The sequence below is a fragment of the Podarcis muralis genome, chromosome 17 (genome assembly GCF_964188315.1).
Source record: "Podarcis muralis chromosome 17, rPodMur119.hap1.1, whole genome shotgun sequence".
NCBI classification, from domain to species: Eukaryota; Metazoa; Chordata; class Lepidosauria; order Squamata; family Lacertidae; genus Podarcis; species Podarcis muralis.
The window spans coordinates 34029762-34057148 of record NC_135671.1 but is presented as its reverse complement, the minus strand read 5'-3'; the positions used below and the strand labels follow the sequence as shown (position 1 = coordinate 34057148).

Below are 27387 nucleotides of genomic sequence, written 5' to 3'. Positions count from 1 at the left end.
GCTGTAGGCTATTCCAACCCCCATATCCACATGCGTGTGAAATGGAACCACCCCAAAACCAGGTCATACTCCTATTGGTTCCTAGCAGCGGTGGCACGAAATGGAGCTCATCAGTTCTGTGGATTTCCATCAAAAGGGCTTGAGGGGAAATTATTTTTTCATTCTTTATTAAATTTATACACCGCCTTTCATTTGAAGGTCTCGGGGAGGTTCATAAGACAAAAAATACAGGGTAAAAGGACAAAACAAATAGTTAAAACAAAGCCCAAAACAAAACAATGTCCTCCACTCCCAGAAACACATTGAAAAGGCCGTAAGCACAGGCATAGGCAAACTCGGCCCTCCAGATGTTTTGGGACTACAATTCCCATCATCCCTCACCACTGGTCCTGTTAGCTAGGGATGATGGGAGTTGTAGTTCCAAAAACATCTGGAGGGCTGTGTTTGCCTATGCCTGCCATAGAATATAAATTAGCCTGGTTGAAGAGGAACATTTTTGTGGCGCCTGAAGGTGTACAATGAAAGCAGCAGACAAACCTCCCTGGGGAGAGCATTCCACAAACAGGGAGCCACTGCAGAAAAGGCCCTACATCATGTTGCTACTCTCCAAACCTCTTGTGGAGGCGGCACATGAAGAAGGGTCTCAGATGACGAATGGAGAGTCCAAGTCAGTTCATATGGGGAAGAGATAGTCCTGAGCTGGGAAAGAGCTGCTTGTGTGTGGCAGGGGGAGACACTTAATGCTTGACTAGGTGATCCTTAGGGTCTCTTCCAACTTCACAGTTCTATGACCTTCTGAGATTTCTGCATCAAGTGTCCAGGTTTTTGCAAGCACACAAATGAAGGCCGCTTCCAAACCACAAGGCTGAAACCAATCGGACATAAGTTGGAACTGCACCAACCTCTCCCATCTCTTTTCTTGCACATGACTCTGTATTGCTGGTGACTGAATGGATGGTCCTAGGAGTGGGGAAGCCCCCCAACAGTACCTGTTCAATAATTCACATTAGCCCGTTATCCTTATTCAGTAGTTTATTATGGAGACATAACTGCTTTGACAGCAAACACTCAAAAGGGGGACTACATTTCACCCTAAAGGACAGAGCCCCACCCCCCTCAAACCAACCCCCCCTGAGTTCCATTCATCTTTTCTTTAAGCCCAGCATGGATGGAAAATAAACAATGCGAGTTACGAGTTAGTGCATACTCATCTCCGGAAACAAAAAAACTCACATGACCACAGAACACTAAGGACAGACATTGCAGCAGGAAAGGTGCCTTGGAGGATGGGCAGAGAGGTAAGAAGGGATGTGGGGGTCAGCTGAGAAAATATAGTGCTTTATAGCTAGACATATCACCCACTTACTGCCATTCCTGCACACGACTCTGAAGCCTCTACCCCGTCACCAATTCTGCAGCCATCATTCCTTTTAAACATTTGCAATGGGTAGGTGGGAAGGACTTAAATTCACAACTCTTTTAATTGCTTTAGGTTGGGCTGGAGCAGGGATGGGGAAACGGCGGCCCGCCAGGTATTGCTGGACTCGCAACTCCCATCGACCCTAGCCGGCTTGGCCAATGGTCAGGAAAGATGGGAGGTGAAGTCCAACAGTGGCTGGAAGGCCGTTGTCTCCCCAGCCCTGGCCTAGAATGCTCAAGTCTATGCCAGCGCAAGCAGTATGGTCCATTGGTTCAGAAGACTGGTGGGAAGAAGGAGGAGTCAAGGGGGAAGGAGAAGGAGGAGATCTTCATGCTACTTCTTCTTCTGCCTCCTCTTCAAACTCCCCTTCTTCAGCAGTAGCATCTTGGTACTGCTGGTACTCTGAGACCAGGTCGTTCATGTTGCTCTCGGCCTCTGTGAACTCCATCTCATCCATGCCCTCGCCTGTGTACCAGTGGAGGAAAGCCTTGCGGCGGAACATGGCTGTGAACTGCTCGGAGATGCGCTTGAAGAGCTCTTGGATGGCCGTGCTGTTGCCGATGAAGGTGGCGGCCATCTTGAGGCCGCGGGGCGGGATGTCGCAAACCGCCGTCTTGACGTTGTTGGGGATCCATTCCACAAAGTAGCTGCTGTTCTTATTCTGGACGTTCAGCATCTGCTCGTCCACCTCCTTCATGGACATCCTGCCGCGGAAGACAGCCGCGACCGTTAGGTAGCGGCCGTGACGTGGGTCGCAGGCTGCCATCATGTTCTTTGCGTCAAACATCTGCTGCGTGAGCTCGGGCACGGTCAAGGCCCGGTACTGCTGGCTGCCGCGGCTGGTCAGGGGGGCGAAGCCGGGCATGAAGAAGTGAAGGCGAGGGAAGGGCACCATGTTGACGGCCAACTTGCGGAGGTCAGCGTTGAGCTGGCCGGGGAAACGGAGGCAGGTGGTGACGCCGCTCATGGTGGCGGACACCAAGTGGTTGAGGTCTCCGTAAGTGGGAGTGGTGAGCTTTAGGGTACGGAAGCAGATGTCATACAGAGCCTCATTGTCAATGCAGTAGGTCTCGTCTGTGTTCTCCACCAACTGGTGGACTGAGAGAGTGGCGTTGTAAGGCTCCACCACTGTGTCCGAAACCTTGGGTGATGGCACCACGCTGAAGGTGTTCATGATGCGGTCGGGGTATTCCTCGCGGATCTTGCTGATCAGCAGGGTCCCCATCCCTGATCCAGTGCCCCCGCCTAGCGAGTGGGTGAGCTGGAACCCCTGGAGACAGTCACAGCTCTCGGCTTCCTTCCTGACCACATCTAGGACAGAGTCCACCAGCTCAGCTCCTTCCGTGTAGTGGCCTTTGGCCCAGTTATTCCCAGCACCACTTTGACCTGAGCAGCAGGGAGAAAGTCGGGAGTGGGGGGTTAAAGGTCATCACCTCGTTACTGGCCTCTTCTGAACAACATGGTCTCTTTTAAGAAGGCAAACCATTTGACTCTTATTACTAAACTGAAAACTATGGAGACCTGGTCTGATTAGAGATATTGGATTCATGTCTCATTACACATGCTAAAGCTATTTTTGGCCCTCTGCATACTATCCCTTGCTTTTTCCTGTAGGGCTAATTGCAGTCAACAGGCTTACCATACCCATTGAACCAATCACCCATCTCCTACTACCCTTCTTAGAAATACCCCACCCTCCCACTATATATAAGGGTCTGGTGACTTCTGTTTCAGTGTATCTGAAGAAGTGTGCATGCACACGAAAGCTTATACCCAGAACAAACTTAGTTGGTCTCTGAGGTGCTACAGGACATTCATTCATTTATTTATTTTGACTGCGTCAGACCAACACGGCTACCTACCTGTATCCATTCGACTCTTGTTTTACATTGCCCCCTGAATAGTGACCCAAAGAGGTGCCCCCATTCATGGGGAACAAAAACACTTCAGAACTGACCTCTCACTCCCACTATTTCAGCTCGGCCCAAAGCTTACAGACCACTCCTGTCACCTTTGGGTGACATACCTGAAGCCTCAATGTAAGGTAGTATCAGGTAACTTAACAGTTGCAATCCTTATCATGTCTATAGTCCTACTGAATTCAATGCAGCTTACTCCCAGGTAAGTGGAGCTAGGATTGCAGTCTAAAGTATCAAAGCCATCTTTTCCAGGCTCCCAGGGACCACTAATAACTGTTGTGTAAGTACATTACGTAACAGTTTGTGCATACAGATCCAGTTTTGATGAGAAATCTCCACCATAATTTAAGTAGCGGGTTCCTAGCCCTTATGTTTTGGAGAACTGCAGGCAGCTTACGTAAAACATTCCTGTACTTGGGGTGCGGTGTTTTCGTGCCCTGCATGACTAACTGCTCCTTCGTGGCTTCCTATCATTTGCTTTTGCTAAGAATAATTATCTCTTGCAAAAAGTAAGAACCTTAAAAAAACGAAAGCCCTGCTGCTTTAGAATTACATTTACAGAACTAGGAACTAAGCCAAGCAAGAGTTTGTGCACAAAACATTGATCTCCTTATTCTCCACAAGCATTTTTTTTTAACTGCAAAGAACCTTTCCCTCGAATAATCCTCATGCCCAAATGTTGCTATTTCAATCCCCCCTTACCCCACTGATTTACATTATATCTGACCATCTGTACATCGCAGGAGCCGGTAGGTGTAATAAAAGCTGAGTTTCTGCATTATAGAACGCTGTTGCTATTCCCCAGTTCCCCAACCCTTCCCCAAGCTCCATTCTGGAGCATTCCTCCTCCTCCTCCCCACAATGTAAACCAGGTCAAACTTCCAAGTTTTGCATGTGTCAAGTAAGGAGGGAGCAGCTTCCGTCAGCACACTCAGAACATACATGCCTGTGCTTGTGGAACAAAAAGTAGTACAGAGATAGCCAAAAGCGGTTGCTAGCTCATTCTGGCTCTTTCCTCCAGGCCTCCCTCCCTCCCTCTCTCTCACACACACAGTGGGGGCAATTTAATTAAGAATTGCTTTTACATAATGCATGCTACATCATGCAAATGCCGTTTTTAACTTGGGACATAGCAAATAAGGTTATACCTGCTTAGAAGGCACCCTGGGCATGAGCAGTTCCCCCAGAGCTTGAATTGGTGCCACTTTGGGCTTTTTCATTTGGTTCCAGGTATTGCGACATGAAACTAATTCATGTGTACCCCCACCCCACCCTCCTAGAAGGGAGGTCACACGATGGATCTCAAGATGGTCCCCTTGGGCCTTTTGGCCTCGGACGCCATCTTACAGGAAACCGTCAAGATGCCCAACACCAAGGGGAAGAGGGGGACACGTTACATGTTCTGAAGACCCTTTTGCAAACATGGTGTGGTCCCTCTCGCTACCTACATGCGCATCTATAAGAAGGGTGATATTGTTGACATAAAGGGCATGGGCACAATTCAGAAAGACATGCCCCACACGTTACCATGGCAAGACAGGAAGGGTATACAACATTACCCAGCATTCTGTGGGCATTATTGTGAAAAAGAAAGTTAAGGGCAAGATTCTGGCCAAGAGAATTAATGTGCGAATTGAGCATATTAAGCACTCAAAGAGCAGAGACAGCTTCTTGCAGCGTGTGAAAGAAAATGAAAGACAGAAAAAAAGAAAGAAAGGAAAAGGGAATTTGGTTTGAACTAAAACGCCAGCCTGCTCCTCCAAGAGAAGCCCGCTTTGTGAGAAACAATGGCAAGGAGCCAGAGCTGCTGGAACCAGTTCCATATGAGTTTATGGAATAGTGTATGTGAACAAAATAAAATACCATGTTGAGGACTTGGGGAAAAAAGATAGTCCCTTGGGCGACTCTTGAATGTCAAGGCTGAACAGAGATTTGAACCTGGATCGCCCAAGCCCAACACTATTTCCTGCTTCATCACCCAGCTACCGACAATTCTTTCTCCACTCCCACCATGTCCATTGGAAGACACAACACTGGACCTTCTAGGTCTGAATTGTCTTCAGGATTTCAGGCAGAAGTCTCTAAGTCCACCTGGAAATGCCAGGGACTTTCTAAATGCCAAGCAGACACTCTGCCATGGACCTACAGCCCCGTTTGCCTATGTGGGCAGCAGATCACAGTCCAAGTGCCTCAGGTTTGAGCTCCTGTGATCAATTACAGCTCTTCCCACCCCCAACATCCTTTAGCTTGACTGGGCAACATTTGCAACTGCAGCTCAGCGATGCTCCTCCACAACAGTTCCTTACCAAAGACAAAGTTATCAGGCCTGAATATCTGCCCAAAAGGGCCGGACCTGACCGAGTCCATGGTGCCAGGTTCCAGGTCGACCAAGACAGCTCTGGGCACGTACTTGCCACCTGAATGGAGAGAAGGAAAAAAGCTTTTAGAAGGGTTTAAGAATCCACTCTCTCAACAGATATACCAGCATTTAATCTGACCAGCTCATGTTGAGCAAATCACCCAGTTCAAAAGATGGGAGCACACTAGTGGGCTTGCTGGGACTGGTAGGGGTCGAAGTCCAGCAATATCTCCCCATGGTATGTGGTACCTAGCAAGGCTCCCCATGTCTACTCCAAGAGCTCACAGCGGTAGCTCCTTGGGCAGCTTACAGGGCCTAGGTAGCTTCACTTCAGTAGCAGACCTGCCTCTAGGTCTTAACCATCCTCTGGGTTCTCCAACAAAGAGAAGAAATACTTTTGAGACACTTCTGCAGGGAGGGTTGCCACCACCACCATCCCACAAAAACCGCTAGGTCCCTTCCACAGAGATTTTGCAGCAATTCCAGAAACAGTTGGCGACAGCTGCCACAGGCACTCATTCCTCATCACAGTCCCATGCCAGGGACTGATCCCATGGAGAAAGCCAGGAGTCTCTTCTGAGAGCCAGCAGATCCCATTTGCTGGTGACACCAGACTCACTGATTTAGTTCAGTCTAGGCACCTTCCATCTCAGTCCCCACTCTCAAGTCTATTATGATCCACACTTGGGATACATAGGGATAGAGAGATCAGGCACCACTAGGTCAACAGAAAAGGATTAGATGGAGGTCAACTTATAGAATATAGCAAAGCGCTTTCGTATGGGGGCTGGGGGAGAGAAAACAGCAGACCAAGGCTTAATTAGAAGAGACAACAGATCTGAGTGAGAGCCACATCAACTGAATTTTAGCAAAGGCAAAAAGGTAAAAGACCCCTGGACGGTTAAGTCCAGTCAAGCTTGACTATGGGGTTGTGGTGCTCATGTCGCTTCTCAGGTCGAGGGAGCCAACGTTTGTCCACAGACAGCTTTCTGGGTCATGTGGCCAGCATGACTAAACCACTTCTGGCGCAACAGGACACTGTGATGGAAGCCAGGGCACATGGAAACGCCATTTACGTTCCCGCCGCATTGGTACCTATTTATCTACTTGCACTGGTGTGCTTTTGAACTGCTAGGTTGGCAGAAGCTGGGACAGAGCAACAGGAGCTCACTCCATTGCATGGATTCAAACTGTCGACTATAGCCTAGTCACAAACTGAACACAACCATATATAGGGCCTGTCAAAGCAGGGTACAGCACCACAGAGATGACACTCTGAACACTGCACTTCTGCTCTTAAAATGGCAAATGTTAGCCAAGAATTGGAAAAGTCAGGACTGTCACTTTCTATGTATGACAGGATGGGGAACCTGTGACTCTCCTGCAGTTGTGTGATTACAACTCCCACCCTGGGCTGTGCTGTCTGGGGCCAAGAAGACCTGGAATGCAGCAACATCTGGAAGGTCACAATTTCCCCATCCCTGATCTGTGAAAGGCAAGAGGGAATGCAGAGAAAGTAGCTGATCATACAGAGGAGCTTGGGCAGCACTGAGGAGCGTGGAAAGAGACAAGGAAAGAATTGTGAACTCTGAAATGGACAGCAGTGCTGCAGGAACAAACCTGAGGCCTCATTGTAGTAGACATTGATCCTCTCCAACTGCAAGTCGCTGTCTCCGTGGTAGGTGCCGGTGGGATCTATGCCGTGCTCATCACTGATGACTTCCCAGAACTGTAGAAGGTGAAAAAAGGAAAGAAAAGGGGGATACAACATTAAGAGGACCCTTCTGAAAACCAGGTCTAGCCTGGTCTCTTGTGAGACAGAGTAGCAAGTGGCAGATTTCAGGTGGCCTTTAAAACACTTCAGTTCTCATTCATTTCAGTGGGAAGTGAGTGGTTTCTTCCCAGTGCATTGGGCCCCTGTGCTAACATGGGGAGGAACATTTGGGTTTTACCACCTTGTGCACTGGAACAGAGAAGGGGGACTGTGGCCCACCAGAGGTTGCTGGACTTCATCTCCCATCAGCCCCAGCCAGCAAGGCCAAAGAGTGGGGGCCGAGGGAAGCTGAGATACAACAGCATTTTGAAGGCACAGATTTCCCATCCCTGCAGCAGTCAAGCAGCTCCAGTCACACAAATGCCTCCCCTCATCAGTCTCACGGGCAGGCTATCATTGCAAGGGGATGTGTTTCGTCCCAGCTGCAGTTAGCTGCCAGTAGTATCCATTGCAAGAGAGAAATGAACTGAGATACCTCCGAGGAGGGTAGACCAGGTATCAGCATCACCCCCTACTTCAGATCATTTCACCAGTCGGTGTGTATTGGATTTGCTACCCATTATCTCAAGCAGCAGCCAATCGAGGGTATTGATTGCTCTTCATTCAACAAGCTCTGACCTCCAAAGGAACTTGGGCGACAGAAGACATTCAGCTTCAGGGAGAAGCAAACTGGCAAAGCGATTCAGCACATGGTGGTTTCCAAACGTTCTACTCTCATATATTATTTTTTTAACATATCATTTTCAAATAATTAAACATACTTTTACATCTTATATACAATATTTTTGGACTTCCATCAATCACATCTGAAAATTTTCCAATCTAATCACTTAATATACATTTCTTACTTTCACTATTACCTTTAAATCTCATAACTAATCTCTCTTCTTTCTCTATTTTGCCATATTTCATATATTTTTCCTTACAAAACTTCTTGTAGTCCTACTAACATAATTTGTTGATTACAGATGCTCTTCAAATAGTTCATATATTTTTTCCAATCTTCTGCAAATCTCTGGTCCCGCAGGTTTCAAATCCTTCCTGTCATTTTATCTAGTTCTGCATAGTCCATTAATTTTGTCTGCCATTCTACGTTCTACTCTCAAGGAATGCTTTCTACATAAGCTTGTCTGTCAGAGACCGCTTTGCAAAGAACAAGAAGGTTTGGGGAGAGGTTCTAGAAGGCGCACCCTTGGATTCTGTTTGCCCCGTGGTTCAAATGTCTCACTCACTGGGTGACCCTGAGCCAGTCACCATTTCTCAGCCTATCCCACTCCTTTAGAGGGATTTTGCAAGGGAAACATGGTGGCTGGAGATGGCAGTGAGGAACTAGGTATGTTTAATTCAGGGTGGTGGTTGGGCCTAGCGGGGCAGACTTGTGCTGTCACATGGGACCCCAAGAACACCCGAACACTTCCCCAAAGCCTGAAAACTGCACACTCCAGTTAGAGAGGAAAAGGTGCAGCTTTTCTTAAAGGACATCTTGAAGAGGACAACAGCAAGGAACAGGGCAGATTTCACAGGCTTCCATCCAATAATTAACTTTGCTGCCTGCCACCACTTCCAAACCAGCTTTCCTAGCCACTCCCGTGTCACCTGGTCGTGCAGGGAGGTGTATGGTATAGCCCTTGTGAGATTGCAGCACTACTAGAATGGGAAGGCATTCCTTTGAAGGGCCCACAACAAAGTATCTTTGCATGTAGAAGTCTAGTACGCCAAGAAGGATGCTTCTAGAATTGCTTGTCTCCTTCACAAGTTAGGCTTCCACCTGCGAGAGACTCTAGATATGGAAACACTTCCAAACAACCACCCATATGTATATTGAAAGTGATACAGTCTGACTTTAGAGAGGGACCAAAGCGCAGCATGCAGAAGGTGCCGGGTTCAATTCCTGGTACCTCCCAGCATATAGCTGGCTAAGAGCCCAATCCTAAACACTGGAGAACTACAGTCAGTCAGTGTTGCTGATGGTCTGAGAAAGTATGAGGCAGCTTCCTGTTCCCCTGTATAGCACATTCTTCCCTGAGTGTTGGGACCAAATGTTGGTAGCATAAGAGCTGCCTACAACTGCATCTGATTGAGAGACCTGAGGCCGTACGACTATTATTAGTACAGCAATGGAAATGTGTCCCAGCTAAAGAACACTGGCAAGTTAAATTAATGGAATATGCTGAAATGGCAAAATTGACAATAAAACTAAGAGGAAGAGACGATAACAAATTTAAGGAAGATTGGAAGGAGTTTATTGCATATATTCAAAAGCAATGTACTCAGGTTAATACATTGGCAGGGTTTTAATAGTACTTGTAATTTAACTTTGAATGGATAATAAGTAATAAAATGGTTTGTAACTTTACAATGGACATGCAGTGCATTCATAAACAATGGAACCAAGGAAGGGACTAGGGGGGAGTTATTTTGTTTTGTTTTGATTTGACACTGTTACTGTTTTATTTTTGGAAAATTAATAAAATGTTATAAAAGAGAGAGACCTGAACATGGGAGAGCGGCCACCAATAATGTTGTGTGTGTGGTTTTTTTTTTTTTTTTTTACATAAGGCAGACACATTGTATTGCTAAGTAACACGTACAATGAACTATAGCAACAGAGTAACATAACACACACAGTCTCGTGCTGTGTTTTAGATACATGATTTGACTGCAGAAACCACACCCGTGATTTAACACTGCAACTAAGGAAGCAACCCCATTGTGGAAACTCAACAAGTTGTCATTTGAACTGAGGGATCAGGTCACCACCATCTGGTACCAACGCAACCGCTTCACAAAGCCCATTCATTGTGTCATGAGAAGCCACCCAGGTTTGTAAGTCAGCTGTGAGCCCCCAAGGAGCCAATTAGAAAAGGGGTTGCACATGTTGGCTCTATGCACTTCCTGCTCAGCGTGAGCTTCAGCTTGCAAGATTTTTGAGGCTGCGAATAGGTGCGACCTGTTAGTGCCCTTAACACATTTTAAGTCAGTTGCATGGCAGGGATGTAGAACCAACGGCCCTCAAGTTTTGGATCACAATTCCCATCAGTCAACTGCTAGGGACAACCTCTGGCGAGCCACAGGTCCCCATTCCCCAGTCTTAGGAGAAAGTGAGGAACCATTACTATTGCACTGAACCCTTTTAAGAAATAACATCACAGCCAGGGCCGGATTTAGGTTTGATGAGGCCCTAAGCTACTGAAGGTAATGGGGCCCTTTATACGTTCAGCTGTCCTTTGTCAACAACAAATTGTCGCTGTTTTTTGTGTTGAACACAGTGGTACCTCCGTATGTGGATGGGATCCGTTCTGGAGCTCCGGTTGGATCCTGAGGTTTTTGCAACCGAAGGTACTTGTTCTGTGCATGTGCGTGGCATGGTAGAGTGCTTCTGTGCATGCGTGCGTGGCGAAACCCGGAAAAATACTTCCGGGTTTGCCACGTGCGTATCCCAAAGGATACGTAACCAGAGGTGTGCGTAAGTAGAGGTACCCTCTGTATATGCTATATGGCGATTTATGGACCTAATAGGTATCTAAAGTCATTTGCCCATGTTGCCACGCAACCAGTCCATGCAGAATGTAGGCACCCTATATATAGAAATAAGCAAACCAGTGATATTTTAGGGAGCAGGCTAGCAGGCGGGGCCCATTACTTACATCATAGGAGCCTACACAACACAAAACACTGTTGCTGTATGTAGGTTTTATTTTATTTGTTTTTTTATCTTATATTTTGGAAATGAACATTCAGGTCCCCCCCCCCTAAATATTTTGGGGGGCCCCAAGAGTGGGGCCCTAAGCTATAGCTTGTTTAGCTTATACGTAAATCCAGCACTGGTCGCAGACCACTTCACTACAAAACCTGGTTGTTTTTCAAAGGATATCCTCACTGCCAAGCCCATGGAAGACCTCCCTAAGAGTTTTCAATGCAGCGATCATAATAATGAACTGTTTTACAGGCCTGTCCACAACACACACGGCGTTAAGGAACAGGGCATCCTTCCATGGCTCTCTACCTTTCCTTTTAGAAATTAAACATTGCCCCTACCCTCCCTTGACATCAGTTTAGGCACAAAAAACATTTCAAACTTCCACAACTTGCAGCAGAGAAATACTGCAGTGACCTTCTCTAGCCAGGCCTGATGCTGTGTTAGGATTCCTTGATGCTGGCTGCACTACAGCCAACAAGTGTGGGAGAAATCCCAGGAGCACTTCCATGAAAATATGGATCCTGTCTCCAAATCCTAACTGGAATGGGCAAAGCAGGGTGGATGGAATGGTGAGTGGGAAATAATAACTAGGCAAGGAAGATACCTGTCCACTGTTGCAGGAGCTAGGTAAGAAACACTTGTATGTTTTGAAATAGTGGAATTATGTATACTAGGTGCCCAGACATTTGATACTGGGAATACAACCCAAACTCAGATATTCTGCTTTAATGGGGGAGGGCATGTAAATCCAAGATATACAGGATTTAGGAGGATTCCTAGCTGTCCTTCAGCAGTGGCACCCACCATATGAGGGTCACAGCATACACCTGATAAGAGACAGTCGACAAGGAGGCAAATGCGGGGGGGGGGGCGGCGGGGGGGGGGGGAGAGCAGGTAAAAGGTCAGGCAAGAATGTACACCTAAGGCCACCTTTTTGCAACATGTTCCCAAGCACCGGGTTCTGATAGGCTCCAGCTGCCAGAGCAGCCAGATTTAATCAGAGGCAAAAGTGGTTCAGAAGTCAACAGGGATGGAGTGAGTGCTCTTTGCCACTCTTCAAGTCTGCTATACTCATGCCCATCCAAATATTTCGGCACCAAAGGCTGAAAATTAATGATGAGGCACAAGCTCTAATGAAATGAATGGGAGCTGTGCAAGAGCACTGCTGGTTCATTTCAAAAGAGTTCCTGCAGCAGACATTCCCCACTGAGGCAGTGCTTTGGAAACAGACTCTAAGCTTTGGGATCTCTATTCACTATTTTCCTCCCCCCTTCTATCCCCCCAGATTTTTGGCTTGGCTTATTTGTGGTTGCCATCAGCACCTCCCTTCCTTGAGTCCTGTGGCACACAGAGACCTTGGGAAATGAAGAGGTGTTTAGCGTCAGGATTTTTCAGAAGCTGCAAGCAGAGCCTTGCTGCATCCACCTTCTGCAAAAGCCCAGTGGAAAGAGAGAGAAGCTACCCTCCTTTCTTTCCCGCAAATTCTCTTGGGCCTCCCATGAAAGGGCAAAGGGTGGCAGCTGTCAGCAAGCAATTTGTAGAAACCAGGTTACCAAAGAGGCAGAAGGGAACTGGCCAATGCTGGCATGCTACACTTTTAGCTGCAGTGATGGGGCGGTGGAGATAACAGGACCAACATGGCCCTGGGGTGCCCAAGGTAGAGAAGGGAACCTGCGGCCCTCCAGATGCTGTTGGAGCCTCAACCCCCCATCAGCCCCAGTTAGCATGACCAGTAGTCGGGGATGATGGGAGGCCAGGAATATCTGGAGGGCCACATGTTCCCCCCATCCTGACTTAAGGGACAAGCAGACTGTAAAGGGAAGGCCCAAAATTGTGCTGGCACCAGGTTCACAACAGGTGTTTAGATATATGGTAGCTGCAGGGAGCAGGTGGCTCTCAAAACAGCCTTCCTGACTCCCACCCAACCTAGGGAGCATTACAGTGGTATAAGACTGAACTGTGAACTACTAGGAAATCTCTTTGCCGTGACTTCACTAAGTGGCTTAAACAAGTCTACACTCACTCTGTGCACCAAACAAAAAAAAAAAAAATCATTCCAGTAACACCTTAAGGTAAAGGTAAAGGTACCCCTGCCCGTACGGGCCAGTCTTGACAGACTCTGGGGTTGTGCGCCCATCTCACTCAAGAGGCCAGGGGCCAGCGCTGTCCGAAGACACTTCTGGGTCACGTGGCCAGCGTGACATCGCTGCTCTGGCAAGCCAGAGCCGCACACGGAAACACCGTTTACCTTCCTGCTAGTAAGCGGTCCCTATTTATCTACTTGCACCCGGGAGTGCTTTCGAACTGCTAGGTTGGCAGGTGCTGGGACCGAACAACGGGAGCACACCCCGCCGCGGGGATTCGAACCGCCGACATTTCGATCGGCAAGCCCTATGTGCTGAGGCTTTTACTCACAGCGCCACCTGCGTCCCTCAGTAACACCTTAGAGATCAACTAAGTTAGTTATTGGTATGAGCTTTCGTGTGCATGCACACTTCTTCAGATACCGAAAGCTCATACCAATAACTAAGTTGGTCTCTAAGGTGCTGCTGGAAGGATTTTTAAAAATTTTGTTTCGACTACTGCAGACCAACACGGCTACCTGCCTGTAACTAGATCTGTGCACCAAACCCCCTTAGTTCCCATCTGAAATGCAGACCCACCATACACAGTTGCTGCAACAATGACAACGGACATGCTCTTTACACCCTGATATACTATATTAATATTATGAAGGCCACCTCCTCAAGAGATTGGGACAGAACCCCCTGGGCTCACACTTGCTCCCCAAAATCTCTCCCACTGCATGTTTGCCCTTCCCTTAGGCAGCAAAACCTGCTCTGGGAATAAGCTGTTATCACTTAAGTCTGAGAGGCTTAAAAGAGTAGATCTCCCCGGCAGAGCAGCATACAAATAGGGAGCCCACTGCCTGAAATCGTATCATACCCCCTCCCTCCTCCCCCTTGCAGACAGAGCACTGTGCACAGCTCTAAAATGGAGTCGCTCTGTCAGTCTTTGCTTCCCTCACGCTGCTGCAGGAACCGCAGCACTATGAGTGGCAGATTCTATTTATACCCAATGCCTGTAAAAGCCCGAGGGTGGGGGAGAGCTTGAAGGAGAGTCCACAAGGGTGGACAGAGACGTTGGTGCACTCTTTAACGCCACCCCCCTGTGCAAGCACGCACACACACCCAAGAAAGCAGCCGGACCAGTAGGGAGACACAAGCGCTGCAGTCATAAATCCAGCGAGGAGAGCGAGGAGGCTTCTAGCCCAAGAGGCTGGTGTGCTGGAGAGGCTGACAGCAAAGATGGCTGACAGGCTTCGCCCGGCTGCAGGAAAAGGCTGGAGCTTCACAGGCTCCAGTGACGTGTTCAAAGAGAACACACCCATTCTCCAGCACCCTGCCTGCACGCGCAACGGCTCTTGAAACTTTGCTGCTGTAAATGAGGGCCATGCATTTCCCAGATCAGCACTGGAACACCTAGCTTTCCATTCTGCACTTGGTCCCTCAAACAAACAGCCAGTTCTAGCTGGCAGCTTCTTCTCCATGTGGCCGTGCCTTAAAATGAAGAGGGGCCTTCCATCTTGAGCAGGCAGCCACTTCCCATTTTGCATGCTTCAGGCCAAGCCCATTAAAAAAAAAAAGTTACCACCCAATGGGAAGAGGTGAGCACACAAGACTTCTCCCAAGGAGCAGCATGCCCCTGCACACTGAAAACCAGCCTGGGAGCACAGCTGCTGCCTTTGTTCTGCAGGAGGTACGTTATGTGAGGAGAGAGCAAGCCAGATCTCATTACCATAAAGGGTGAGACTACTATTTAAGCCAGCTTGGCTCTGTGCAGAATCGCTCCTGAGTGCCCTATGAGCACAGTGTGTGTGTGTGTGTGTGTGTGTGTGTGTGTGTGTGTGTGTGTATAGAGGTAAAGGGAGACACATCAATGCAACGTGAAACCCGTGGCGCTATCAGAGCCCCACCTTCTGCTGCTACAGCTGCATTGAGCCTAGAGGTCAAGATGAATCTGCTGTCCCAAGAATGCATCAATTCTACATGGGCACATGTTTGCGTTCATCCCAGCATGCTGAGCAGATAAGTCTTTGAGCTCTGGGTTTATTAATGCCTTCAGATCCCCACCAGGTCCAGCCATGAAAACCAGACAGATGTTTAAGGCAGGGAGGGAGAGAAGCTGATTTTTGTGTGTGTGTCAGGAGAGCTACAGCATAATCTTCAAAGGGCATTGCAGTAGAACAGCTGCCAGCCTAGTTCAGCAGCCATTCTTAGTGAAGAAAGTCACCAGGACTTGGGATAGCCATGTTGATGAGAGGCCCGGGCACATAGCCCAAGAAGCAATTGCCCTGGCACGATCTTCCCCTGGAGGGCTAACAAGTGAAGAAACTCTGGATGAGTCAAAGATTGATCCCTCCCTTGTCGATCTCTCAAATGGAAGAAAAGTGAGCTTTGCAATGGTGACTCAGGTCTGACTCTCATTTAAGTTATAAACTGGTGTCTGGGCCATACCATTTCTGATTGCAGGTGGGGGTGTGCCTGATGGAAAGCTTCTCCTTATAGAAGACAAGGCCAGAGCCCTTCTCCCCAATTTTTAGCTTGCTGTGTGGAGAACTACTTTGCATGAAGCAGCTTTCAGTTATTTAAGCTTCTGCCTGCCATCCTCATAGGTTAACCACCTGTGTTTTCTTTAAAAAAATATTTTTTAATAAAGATCTCTTAATTTACAAAAATACATGCATTGTCTCTTTTTTCAAGTTGCTTTTTCTACAGATCAGTTTCATTTGTTGTGAGACACTGTTGCATACAGGGTTAGGTTAGGAAGAAAAGGGGGGAAGAGGGGAGGGGCAATTCTTCTACTTAGTGTTATGTGTGAGGTTTTGTGTCAGCGTCACTTGTGTGGGTTCTCTTACTATTCGCTTGTGGTATTTCTTTGGCAGTGAGAGAGGTTGGGGGCGACCTAGGGTGTAGTTGGTTGTCTTTGGTTGGCTGTAGTGAGATTTGTTTTGGTGTGTGAGTGGTGTATGTGTGTGTTTTAGTTAGACCTCAGCGTATCTTAATTAAGTCTACAAGGAAAGCTGGTTTAGCAGCAAGGACTCTCCCTCCTATGCATTTTCCTCATAAAGCAAATAAAAGCCTTGTAGAAAGGGAACTATCAGCAGCTCTCCCACATGAGAACCTGAAGGCTCACCCACCTCTCCACAAATAACTCTTGCTTTTGATGGCAACCTTTGTGTTACCACTAACAAGGGTGGAGCCCTTCTGAGGGTCAGGGTGGAAAGGTGTGTTTCATTTCTAACCTACTTCCTCTCTCCGTCTGAGAAAGGTGGGGAGGAATTCCTTTCTGAGGGTTTGGTAAACCTGCAGTTTGTGGGTGCCGGTTAACAGAAGAGAAACAGTATCAATTCAGAGGGGTTTAAGGCAATTTGCAGTTGCGACAGACATCTTCCAATGCTAAATGATGGGACTAGTTGGCCAACTGCGTTCCTTTCAACCAAGTTCAGGCCAAGACATGAGGGATGGTTAATTCCAATATACTTCTTCTGGAATAAAATCCTAAATGAACTGTTAATGAACTGTTTATAGTGAAGCTTTCAATAGACTTTAATTTAATGGCAATGGGTATACTTGGGAAAACGGCTATAGAGAAAGGGGGCCAGTTTACTTTCAAAGCTATGCTATTAGCCGGAAAGGCAACGATAGTTTTAGGTTGGAAAGATAGAGAGAAATGGACAGTAGAGGCATGGAATAGTTATTTCTTTGAACTTATTCAGTCGGGCATTGTCGCAGTAACGTCACAGGAAACAACGTGGAAGGTCAAGTCCACCACGATAAGGAACAGATGGAACCCCTATCTTCAATGGATAGAAACTACTGGAACAAAAGACATTCAGTGGAAACTAAAGAGGCTATGCCCGTGGCTGAGGATAATTGTTTGAACCCTTCCAATGGATGGCGGGGGGGGGAGGAGGGAAAACTGTACAGGAAATTTAAAAATTGGAAGGAGATAATATAATGTATGTAAAAATCCCAAAATAATAATTAAAAAATAAATGAATTCCAATATACTTCTGGCCATAATGGAGGCTGTCATGACACAGATCAGAAAGCACCTCCCCTCAAGCACCATGGGAACTGGCCTAAGTAAACAACCAAACAGAACAGACAATTTTAGGCGTGCTAATTTAGCCCAATAAGCATATCCAAAGGGTGCCCATCCTACACTGCATGGAAACCTGGTGCTATCCAGATGTTGTTTGACTGCAACCACCATCGCCTCTGACCATTGGCCTGGCTGGCCGTGACTGATGGAGGTGAAGAGTCTAGCAACATCCAGGGGAACATAAGTTCCCCCATCCCTGGGAGCACAGAATGCTTTCTGTTTGATTCTGCTTTGCACCGGGCAGAGTCCTGACACGGTTCTCATTCCCCTGTTGCTGCACAGCGTCCACACCGCAGTGTGCTTGGCACATGTTGATCCTGCTGCATTCTCACGCAGCATTATACAGCATGTTCGGGTTCCGTCTGCATCCATGTTAGGGAGAGAGAATCTTGTGCCACGCGTTCCTTTGGGAAACGTCTCCAGGCTTCCCAGCGCTGTCCCACTAAACTGGACGACGCCAAAAGGTCGCCTTGACCATCTTTTGGAGGAAAGGCGGGAGATCGATGAAGCGATCAAATCAAAAAGACACATCTCTTCAACGGCTGGGTGGCAGCAGGGCAGCTCGGCCAAGCCTCGCCCTCCCTCCAGACCTAACCAGACTGCGCCAAAATCTCACGGAGGAGGGAAGGGGGTGTCTAGCCTTCCACCAGCGACGGAGAACCCCGCCTGGGAATCCGTCTGCGGCGCAGGAGAGGAAGGGGGCGAAGATCCCGGAGGAGATCGCCCCCCTCCAGATGCCTTCGTAAGCGGCTACGGGCGGAAGCCATGTTGGCGGCCGCAATGCAGAGATCCGCAGCCCCGCCACACACACACACACGCGCGCGGGAAAACAAGGCGCGCAAAGGCAGCGCCAGACGCGCGATCGGTTGGGCGCAACCGAGGCAGCCGCTCTCTCCGTGGCGCACGGAGCCAAGCGCTTCGTCATCGTTCCCGGGTCCCCACCCTGCGCTCCTGGCACGATCCGGCAAGGAGCCGCCACCGGGAAGCCGCCGAGCTACAATTCCCCACGGGGGTGGGTAGGGAAAACTGGAGGACCCCCCTCCAGATTTAAGTTTTCCTTACCCCCACCCCACCGCATGGCGCGCGCCAGGCCGCCCAGGAAAAAGGCGCCGAGATCGCGGAAGAGGAGACCAGCCGATGCGCCTCCGCCCAGCTGGGAAGGGGGCGAAGGGTCCGAGCGCCCTTTTCGGGGGGTCCGTCCGCCCGCCCCGAGATCCAGGAGGCCCCATGGCCGGGTTGGGGGGCAATCGGAACCTGGCCCCAGTTCCCCCACCCCCTGGTCCCCGTGCCCCTGCCCCGTGCCCTAACCTTGGCCCCGATCTGGTTGCCGCACTGGCCGGCCTGCAGGTGCACGATCTCCCTCATGGTCTTGTGGCGGTGGCTGGACGCTGCGCAGGGACTCCGATCCTCGTCTCGCCGCTCCTTCGCGCTTCTCTCCCTCTGGCCGCTGCGCTCGCGCGCCTTAAATGGGGCCCGGCGGGGGAGGGAAGGGCAGGCGCCCGTCACTGCGCATGGGCCGGAGCTGCCCGTCGACGCCGCCGATCCTCCCCGCCTCCCTCGCCTGTCAGCCCGCCCGGCTGCGGCCGCGTTACCAAGACGCCCGAGCGCTTGGCCTCTTCTGTGTCCTGGCGCGGTGCGTCCTGTAATTCTACTCAATACTGATGCAGAGCAGAATTCCCAACGTATAGTTAGCAGAGCAAATACTTAAACACGTTGCGGGATCCCCCCAAAATAGACCAGAGGCAATTGTATTTCATCCAGCAGAGCAATGGTCACAAATCCAATACATTCAGGACTGGCACTGTCCATAAGAAATCCAGTTGCTGCAGACTTAACTTAAACCTACAACTACTTATAATAAGGGCTTTAGTAGAAATGTTATAAGGAATTAAGTACTGTATAAATAGATTTATAGAGTATTAAAGGAAAAATAAGGTTAAAATGTGTTAAGATAATTATAGGATAGAAAACAGGGGAAGATGGAAAGGAATTGCTGAAATAATTAATAGATGTGGAATACAAAAAGGGAGGTGTGAGGAGGTCGTGGAAATATGTGAAAGAAAGAAAGATAAGATATTGGGGGGAAATCTTTTTTTCTTTTTTCTTTTTTGCTTTGATGTGTTTTTAAACTGTTTTTGTTTTGTCTTGTTAGTTTAATGTTTTAGTGTTTCTTTGTATTGTAATGTATTGTTTTTTCTGTGCTTTTTCTTTTTTGTTTAAATTGTTGTAAAAGTAATAAACATTAATTAAATATATATATATAATAAGACCAAGCTTTAACACTTGGCATGCTATCTACAGAACATCACACAGAAGGAAAGAGAGACAGAAAGAAAGTGAATCCCAGGCTCCTTCTGGCCTATTATTACAGTCTTAGTAAATGAATAAATGCTCAAGTCGAGAAAGAACTTAGCATATGAAGTTGAATGTTTATAAATGTATCAAAATCGTGAGAGAACTTACTGAAGAAGCCCGAGACTCTAAATAGGTGAAACAGGTGACAAATGCCAGCACCCTGTCTAACTCTTGTGCGTAACATCACCGACTCTTCGTTTGATCAAACTTATCCTCGTTGATATCTAACCCTTGAGCGCCACATTGCCGACACTTCGTTTGATCAAACTTACTTTTGTTGATCTCTACAGGAGCCTGGCTAAAGGAACTTTAAAGACTGAATCTTCCTTTTTGACACAATTTGAATGAGTTTTCTGTTTGTGGCTTCTGTAGTAGATCTTGTACATAGCTCTCTCAATTTTTGGATTATTAATATAAGATTTAGAACGTAGAATGGTTTGGTAGCGTTTTGTGTGCCACTTATGTGCTGCTTACTTTATAAAAAAAGGTAAAGGTACCCCTGCCCGTACGGGCCAGTCTTGTCAGACTCTAGGGTTGTGCGCTCATCTCACTCAAGAGGCCAGGGGCCAGCGCTGTCCGGAGACACTTCCGGGTCACGTGGCCAGCGTGACATCGCTGCTCTGGCGAGCCTGCACCAGCGCAGCACACGGAACGCCATTTACCTTCCCGCTATAAAGCGGTACCTATTTATCTACTTGCACTTTTTAAGGGTGCTTTCGAACTGCTAGGTGGGCAGGAGCTGGGACCGAAAGACAGGAGCTCACCCCGTCGCGGGGATTTGAACCGCCGACCATACGATCGGCAAGTCCTAGGCACTGTGGTTTTACCCACAGCGCCACCTGCGTCCCCTTGCTTACTTTATACTGGTCTGCTATTATTACAGTCAGCATGACCTTGACAGAAGAGGTGACCAGTTTAAGCCAGCTGTACTTACTCAGCTTCTCCGAAGGAATAACCCAAACATCATGAACCTTCGGCTTGTTACTTCCACACACAGAAGCTTCCAGAACCCTCTTGAATTAATTAGAATAGGAAAGATCAGATCGATACTTTCTGCACTAAGAAATGCAAACTGACATGGTGCTGGGGCACGGGGGGGGGGGCTAGGGGAGCAGGAAAAGCACCCCTAATTGAGCTCAGAGGCACTGTGATGCTGTTTCCTATGGATCTTTGAGGACGCACAGCATGAGCAGGATGCTGCCAAGATGCTGGACTTTGCCCACCTGCGTTGGCCGTTAAAGAGGAAAAGACTTGTAATGGCAGTGACAGTCTAGGCCGTGTTCCTGAGCCGTGTTCTCCAGTGTTGCAAATGCACGCCTGTGGCTTGGGGGTCTGCAATGGGTGCTTAAAAATGCACCAAGTTATTCAGGGAAAGATAACAAATCCCCAAACGGAGTATGATACTTATTCAAATAGAGTCATCTTCATCTGCTTTTGGGTATATAGCCAATACAGTGGTACCTTGGTTGTCAAACTTAATCTGTCCCAGAACTGTTCGAAAACCAAGGCACAGCTTCTGATTGGATGCAGAAGCTTCCTGCACTCAATCAGAAGCTGTGTTGGACATTTGGCTTCCAAAAAAAGTTTGCAAACCGGAACACTTACTCAGGAGCCGATTTATTCGATTCTTGACAACCAAGGTTGCATTGAGGAAAATATATTTTTTCTCCAGAGCAAGGAGTTCCCCAACGTTCTGTTTTTATACTTTTTGCAGTAGGAAATAATCCAGCACTGGATTTAGACACAGGGTGTGCATTAGTGTAGTGGCACTTTAAAAAGAGTAATAAGAATTCTTCATTAGAATTCTGTGATTTTTTAAAATAGTTTTTATTTCATTTTAATACACTACATACACAAAGAAAATATGAAGATACACAGATATCCATCACCTAACAACTAAGAAAGAAAGAAGAAAAATACAAAACAACAACACCACCAATACACTGAATATTGCTCACAATATATTTAACATAAAAATGACTTTTTCCTATGTAGCTGACTTCCCATCTACTCCTTACTTCTATTTCTAATCCGTTATTCAGTGCCATATTATAGCATATTTTGGCTTTAATGTTATTTATTCTATCCTAGGTTTTCCATCAGATTTAAAACTCCTACTGAAGTTATTCAAATGCTGCTACAGACTTCAAACTGCCATTGCTATTTTTCAAATAAATTTAAAAGGCTTCCCATTTTGTGGTTAATACTTCCTTCAATTTATTTTTTTATTCTTTCTGATAACTGGTCTAATTCTGCATATTTGGTCATTAGAATTCTGTGATTCTATGGTGCTGGAAGGGACCTTAGCGGTCATCTAGTCCATCCCCATTCTCAAGGCAGCGTCTTGCAAATGCAGGATGGAACCACAGCACCCCTTGCAGATAAGCCTACCAGCCTTTGCTTAAACCCTGCCCCCAAAAAGGGAGCCCATCACCACCACTTCCAGAGGCAGGCTGCTCTATATAGTCTAAGGGTGCTTACAGGCAAGAGGTCCTATTGTTCAGGCAAATTCTGCTTCCCTGGAAAGCCTCAGAAGTCAGGGGGTGTGTGTACAGCAGCAGGGGGGAGCCTTTTCCAGCTCAAGGGCACATTCCAGGGCCGGTCCACCCAGGAGGCAAGGTGAAGCAGCTGCCTCAGGTGGCAGGATCCACAGGGGCAGCAGATCTGGCCTTCAAGGAAAGCATCACCCACTTCTACCGTGGACCTTTACAGGGTCACCTTGGCAAGTAGGAGGTCTCCCACCCTTGCTCCTGATGAAGAGCTTCACTCATCCCTTCTTGCCTGTTGGGAAGAAGCAGTTGTCGTTTGCCTCAGGTGCTAAAATGTCTTGGACTGACCCTGACACATTCTCTTGCAGTGGGCGTGTCTGAGGGTGTGGCCCGAAGCAAAAGTGGGAGGGGCAATGTGCGCTAAGTCTTACGTTTGCGCAATGTGCAGTGGTCAGAGATTTCTACACAGAGACATAAGGAACTGAGATGCGTTGTCACTCCAGATTAGTGGCTTCGGGGTTGTGGTCCCCCGCACCCTCTGGACACCGTACTTTTCGCTCCATAAGATGCACCTGACCATAAGATGCACCTAGTTTTTAGAGGGGGAATGCAAGAGAGAAAAAATTCTTTAAAGGGAGTGCTGAGCAGAGCCTGTATGCATCTCAGGCTGTGCTCAGCGCTCCCTTTCACGAGCCGCATGGAGTGTGTGTCACTGTCACTGACGGGCTGCCCTTCTCCCTCCTCGGGGAAAAGCCCCCAAGAGCCGCACACACACTCCACGCGGCTCTTTAAAGGGAGCACTGAGCAGAGCCTCCCGCTTGCATTCGCTCCATAAGACACACACACATTTTCCCTTACTTTTTAGGAGGGAAAAAGTGTGTCTTATGGAGTGAAAAATACGGTATTTGCAGAACTTCCTATTAACTTGTTGCCATGTCTGCCCAAGCTGGATGAACAGATTGGTATTGTGTGACTACATGGGATGCCATTCTGAGGGTATTAATTACCAGGAAGCCAGAGTATCTATTATCCCTTATTATCCTATTATATGCTGGCATCCATTGAAAGCTTGGAAGCTGCACAAAAGGAGGGGAGACCCAGAGAGGCAGATTCCATTCAAAGCACGGAGCAGGTGGGTTTTCTATCAACTATGCTTGCAAATGCTCGCAAGAGCCTGTGAATCAGGCCCTTTTGCCTGGCCCATGTTACTATCAGCCTTTAAAGAGAGAGCAATTTTAAGGCTACTACCCTGCGCACATTTCTCTAGGAGTAAGCCACACTGAATGTAGTGAAACTTGACTAAAGCATCCCTGACAGGTGGCCATCGAACCTCTGCTTAAAAACCTCAAATGAAGAAGAGTTCACAGCCACCTGAGGGAGTCTGTTCCACTGGCAAACAGAAATTTCTTTACAATGTTTAGCCAGAATCTCCTTTCTTGTAACTTAAAGCCATTGATTCAGGTCCTATCATCTGGGGCAGGGGAAAACAAGCTTGCTCCATCTTCCATGTGACAACCCTTTAGATATTTGAAGATGGCTATCATATCTCCTCTCGTAAAAGTTTAATGTGCCTAAAATGCCATGTGGAGGTTTGCATTTTCAGAATGTCTGTTCTGCAGAGAACGGTAGCGAGTACAGAAGGCGCTTGTGTAGCTAAAGCCACAGCAAGGGGGTGGAGTCTTTGTTTCTTCCTTCCTGCCAATGAATATCTCTCAAAGGAGACCTGCACATGGCCAATACTTTGGGAGCACGTCAGATTATGCAGAGTCCGTTCACATGGAGCACTGGTCAGAGCATTCCACTGCTCTGCCTGAACTAATACTGTTCTAAGCTTGGATCCTAGAACAATAGGCAAGTAGGATCCTAGAATGCAACAACTGATTGGCTTGCAGGAAAAGACCAATCAGGCTCCAGGAGGAAGTTAATCAGCCTATTAGGCTGGTAGGATCCTAGAATGCAACAACTGATTTGCTTGCAGGAAAAGACCAATCAGGCTCCAGGAGGGAAGCAGAATCAGCCAATCAGACGGGACTCATTGTGTAAATAATGTATATAAAAGCCTGAGGTTTGGGGGGCAATTCAATCACTGTTTTACAAGCGGCATTAAAGAGCATGAAATCATTACAGGACTCTGAGCATATTTCAAATATGCTCTAGATTAGAGATGGGCACAATATCTGGTTCTCTCTCAGAAGCCACTGGCATATCGAACAAACCACTTGCTAAACTGAATCTCTCTCTGGGACAATCAACAAGTAAGAACCTAAAGAAAACTGGACTGCATTGCTCATTGTTTAAGAGCAATGTGTCGATTTGCATTTACAATATATATATTTTGTAACCATTTTAAAGACAGTTTGCAGTAAAACTTTGGAACTCTTTTCTTGGTGTGGAGAACTTATCGATTCACTCTCTGCCCAAGGCCCAGATCAGAGAACTCCAGTCACGTAACTCTAACACAAGGGAGGTATTAAACACACTGCACATTCACTTTTAAACTATAGTTAAGCTTTTAACCATGGTTTAAAATGATGTGTGAATCAGGTGAACGTCTTCAAACTGGACTTACTAATTATACTACTTGTTTCTTTTGTTAGGGTGGTGGAAGTTGTTTGTAGGAGATAATGAAGATTAAGTAACCCAGAAATGTTTATATGGTAGTGGTCTGGTAGCAGTGTGCCCCTCTATCTGCCCCAAAAGGATTTTCTTTTTTTAAAAAAAAAGAAAGAAAAAGGAAAAACTGCCTAGTATTATTTTTACCCTATTGCAACCCGGAAAAGGAAATGGAAGCTGAGAAGCCATGTTATTGCTATTATTAATTAATTAATTTGACCGATTGATTACTTACCACTGAAAAATCTTTAAGTGCCTTATTATGATGAAGAGCCAAACATGATCTTCTGCATATGCCCACGTTGCAAGTAGGACATAGTCCACAGTTATCACCTGTTATCACAAAGTACAGTTAAATATTAAAGATGTGTCTATACAGTATAGCTCAACCACAATGAGGAGTGAGTCATGGGAGGAGTAATCACATGACTTTCCCTAGTTATATAATTAAAAAAATAGAGACCAATCCACGCCAAAACTGACTGGTTTTGTGCCAGACATTCAGATAAAGCAATATCTCATACTGTAATCCAGATGCAGACAAATAATAATAACAGTTAATTACGTAATAGGATATGTGGATATTTGAAGTTAACAATTTTTGCTAACAGAGTACATGTATCTAAATCAACTGAAATCATAACGCAGTCATGATGAAATCTGGCAGTACAGCAAAAAAAGATACCATACCAAACACACTCCATGTTGCAGCAAAGATAAATCTAATTGCATTTTCACTCCAGTCAGCATCTCAACAGACCTTGCCAACCCAAAGCTAAGTTGAATACAGATGTGATCATTTGTTTGCATACAGGCACCTTTGCGTGGTGAGGCCCCGGGCCCCGCAGTTCCCTCAGAAATAAACACAAAGACACAAATAAGTTGGGTTAATGGGATAAATCAGGCCACAACTTTATTGGTTACAGATGTGAGTGGTTTGGCTTAGGCAACTGGGTGAAGCAATACTACATCCTGATTCCTGTTGATCTGCAGGAGACCCGAAAGGGTCAACCACTGATAGGGGGAGCCCTATGATGTACATCAATTGAGCACCCCCAGGGTCACCGATGGGGTCATGGCATGGCCCTAGCCTATGCTCAGGCTTCAGACAGGAACCACACCCCTGGATCCCTTTAACGGGAGAGGCAGGCCAGAGGCAACAACTGCCCCCCCCATGACAAGGCTTACCCAATGCCTAGCCACCACCCAAGCCAAAAGGCTTGCCACCAACACCCTCATACCTACAGCCAACCCCTAATGCCCTTGACGATATCGGCCAGCCAAATATCATTGGTAAGGTGAACACCATCACAGTGCAACAAGGCCTCCTGGTGGAATGTAATGGTGGGGTGCTGTATCACCCAGCCCCACAATAGTTGCACCTTCTGTGCCACGGCACGATCCACAATTTTCCTGGCCCTGTTAATTGCCGCCTGGTGGGGCAACCATGACAACCACAGCTCTCCAGGAGTTGGGACCGTATTATCATCAATTCCAGGAATAAGGCAACCAAATTATCAAAGTCCTCTTTGATGTTCCAGGTCAGGTCCTTTTATCGTTTTGTTATAAGAATTTAAGGTCTCAAATATATAAATTAAATGTTCAAGGCAAACATGTACAGTGGTACCTCGGGTTAAGTACTTAATTCGTTCCGGAGGTCCATTTTTAACCTGAAACTGTTCTTAACCTGAAGCACCACTTTAGCTAATGGTGCCTCCCGCTGCTCCCATGCTGCCAGAGCACGGTTTCTGTTCTCATCCTGAAGCAAAGTTCTTAACCGGAGGTACTATTTCTGGGTTAGCGAAGTCTGTAACCTGAAGCGTATGTAACCCGAGGTACCAGTGTACATAAATATATACACCACATGTCTGAAACAGTATAGGAAGAAAGTCCTGAAACCATTTTGACTCTCCCAAACTGACCAAATGTTTCTGTCCAAGGAAGGAGGAAATGAAGAAACCTCCCCATTGTCTCTGTGCTCACCAATCCTGCCTTAAGGGCACATTTAAGGTCTGAATAGGGTGACCTGGATTCAGGAATCAAGTAGTTATAATAACAAAAGATAATGCCAGATAATGCAAGCAGGTAACCTGCCAGACAGGAGATAAACCACACAGGATTCTGTTTTAGACTGTCCCCTGTGATGTAGGTATGATGTATTGGGGGAGGTGGTCCTGGGCTACACCCCTTCTGTGATGTATGCATGATGTTTCTGGGGGTGGTTTGGAGTTTGAGGGTGGGCAATTCTAAAAGTCTACATAAGGGTGGGCACACCTTTGTTCTGGGTCCTCCTTCTTTCTCCTGCTTGTGAGGGGAGCACCCTGTTGCAACGGTGAATAAAGATCAGGCTTACTAGCTGCTTTGCTTCTCAATATTCTCCGGTTGGCCTCTGTTATTTTCTCCTACCGATAGGGAACCCACTTAAGGACTGTACGGGCTCTTGGATACCCCATAAGGGAAAAATGGCAGATTTTGTTTACAACAATTTTAACTGTGTAAAAGCAGGACTCCCTCCCCACAACCTCTTGAAAAAAGAAACTAGGGTGAGTTGTGTTATTCTGCAGTACTGTATTACTTTTGTTTTCACACA

General features: G+C 47.1%; 1 protein-coding gene and 1 pseudogene across 1 annotated transcript; one reads left to right on the top strand and one right to left on the bottom strand.

The window, feature by feature from the left end:
* Nucleotides 1-1014: 1014 nt before the first annotated feature.
* TUBB4A (tubulin beta 4A class IVa) lies at nt 1015-18807 on the bottom strand. The gene is made up of 4 exons (XM_028711745.2): nt 18649-18807; nt 7319-7427; nt 5646-5756; nt 1015-2806 (listed from the first exon to the last, which is right to left on the bottom strand). The coding sequence occupies exons 1-4, from the start codon at nt 18703-18705 to the stop codon at nt 1749-1751; spliced, it is 1335 nt and encodes a 444-aa protein (XP_028567578.1). The 5' UTR covers nt 18706-18807; the 3' UTR covers nt 1015-1748.
* Nucleotides 4683-5214, top strand: LOC114587478 (large ribosomal subunit protein eL21 pseudogene; annotated as a pseudogene).
* Nucleotides 18808-27387: the final 8580 nt, after the last annotated feature.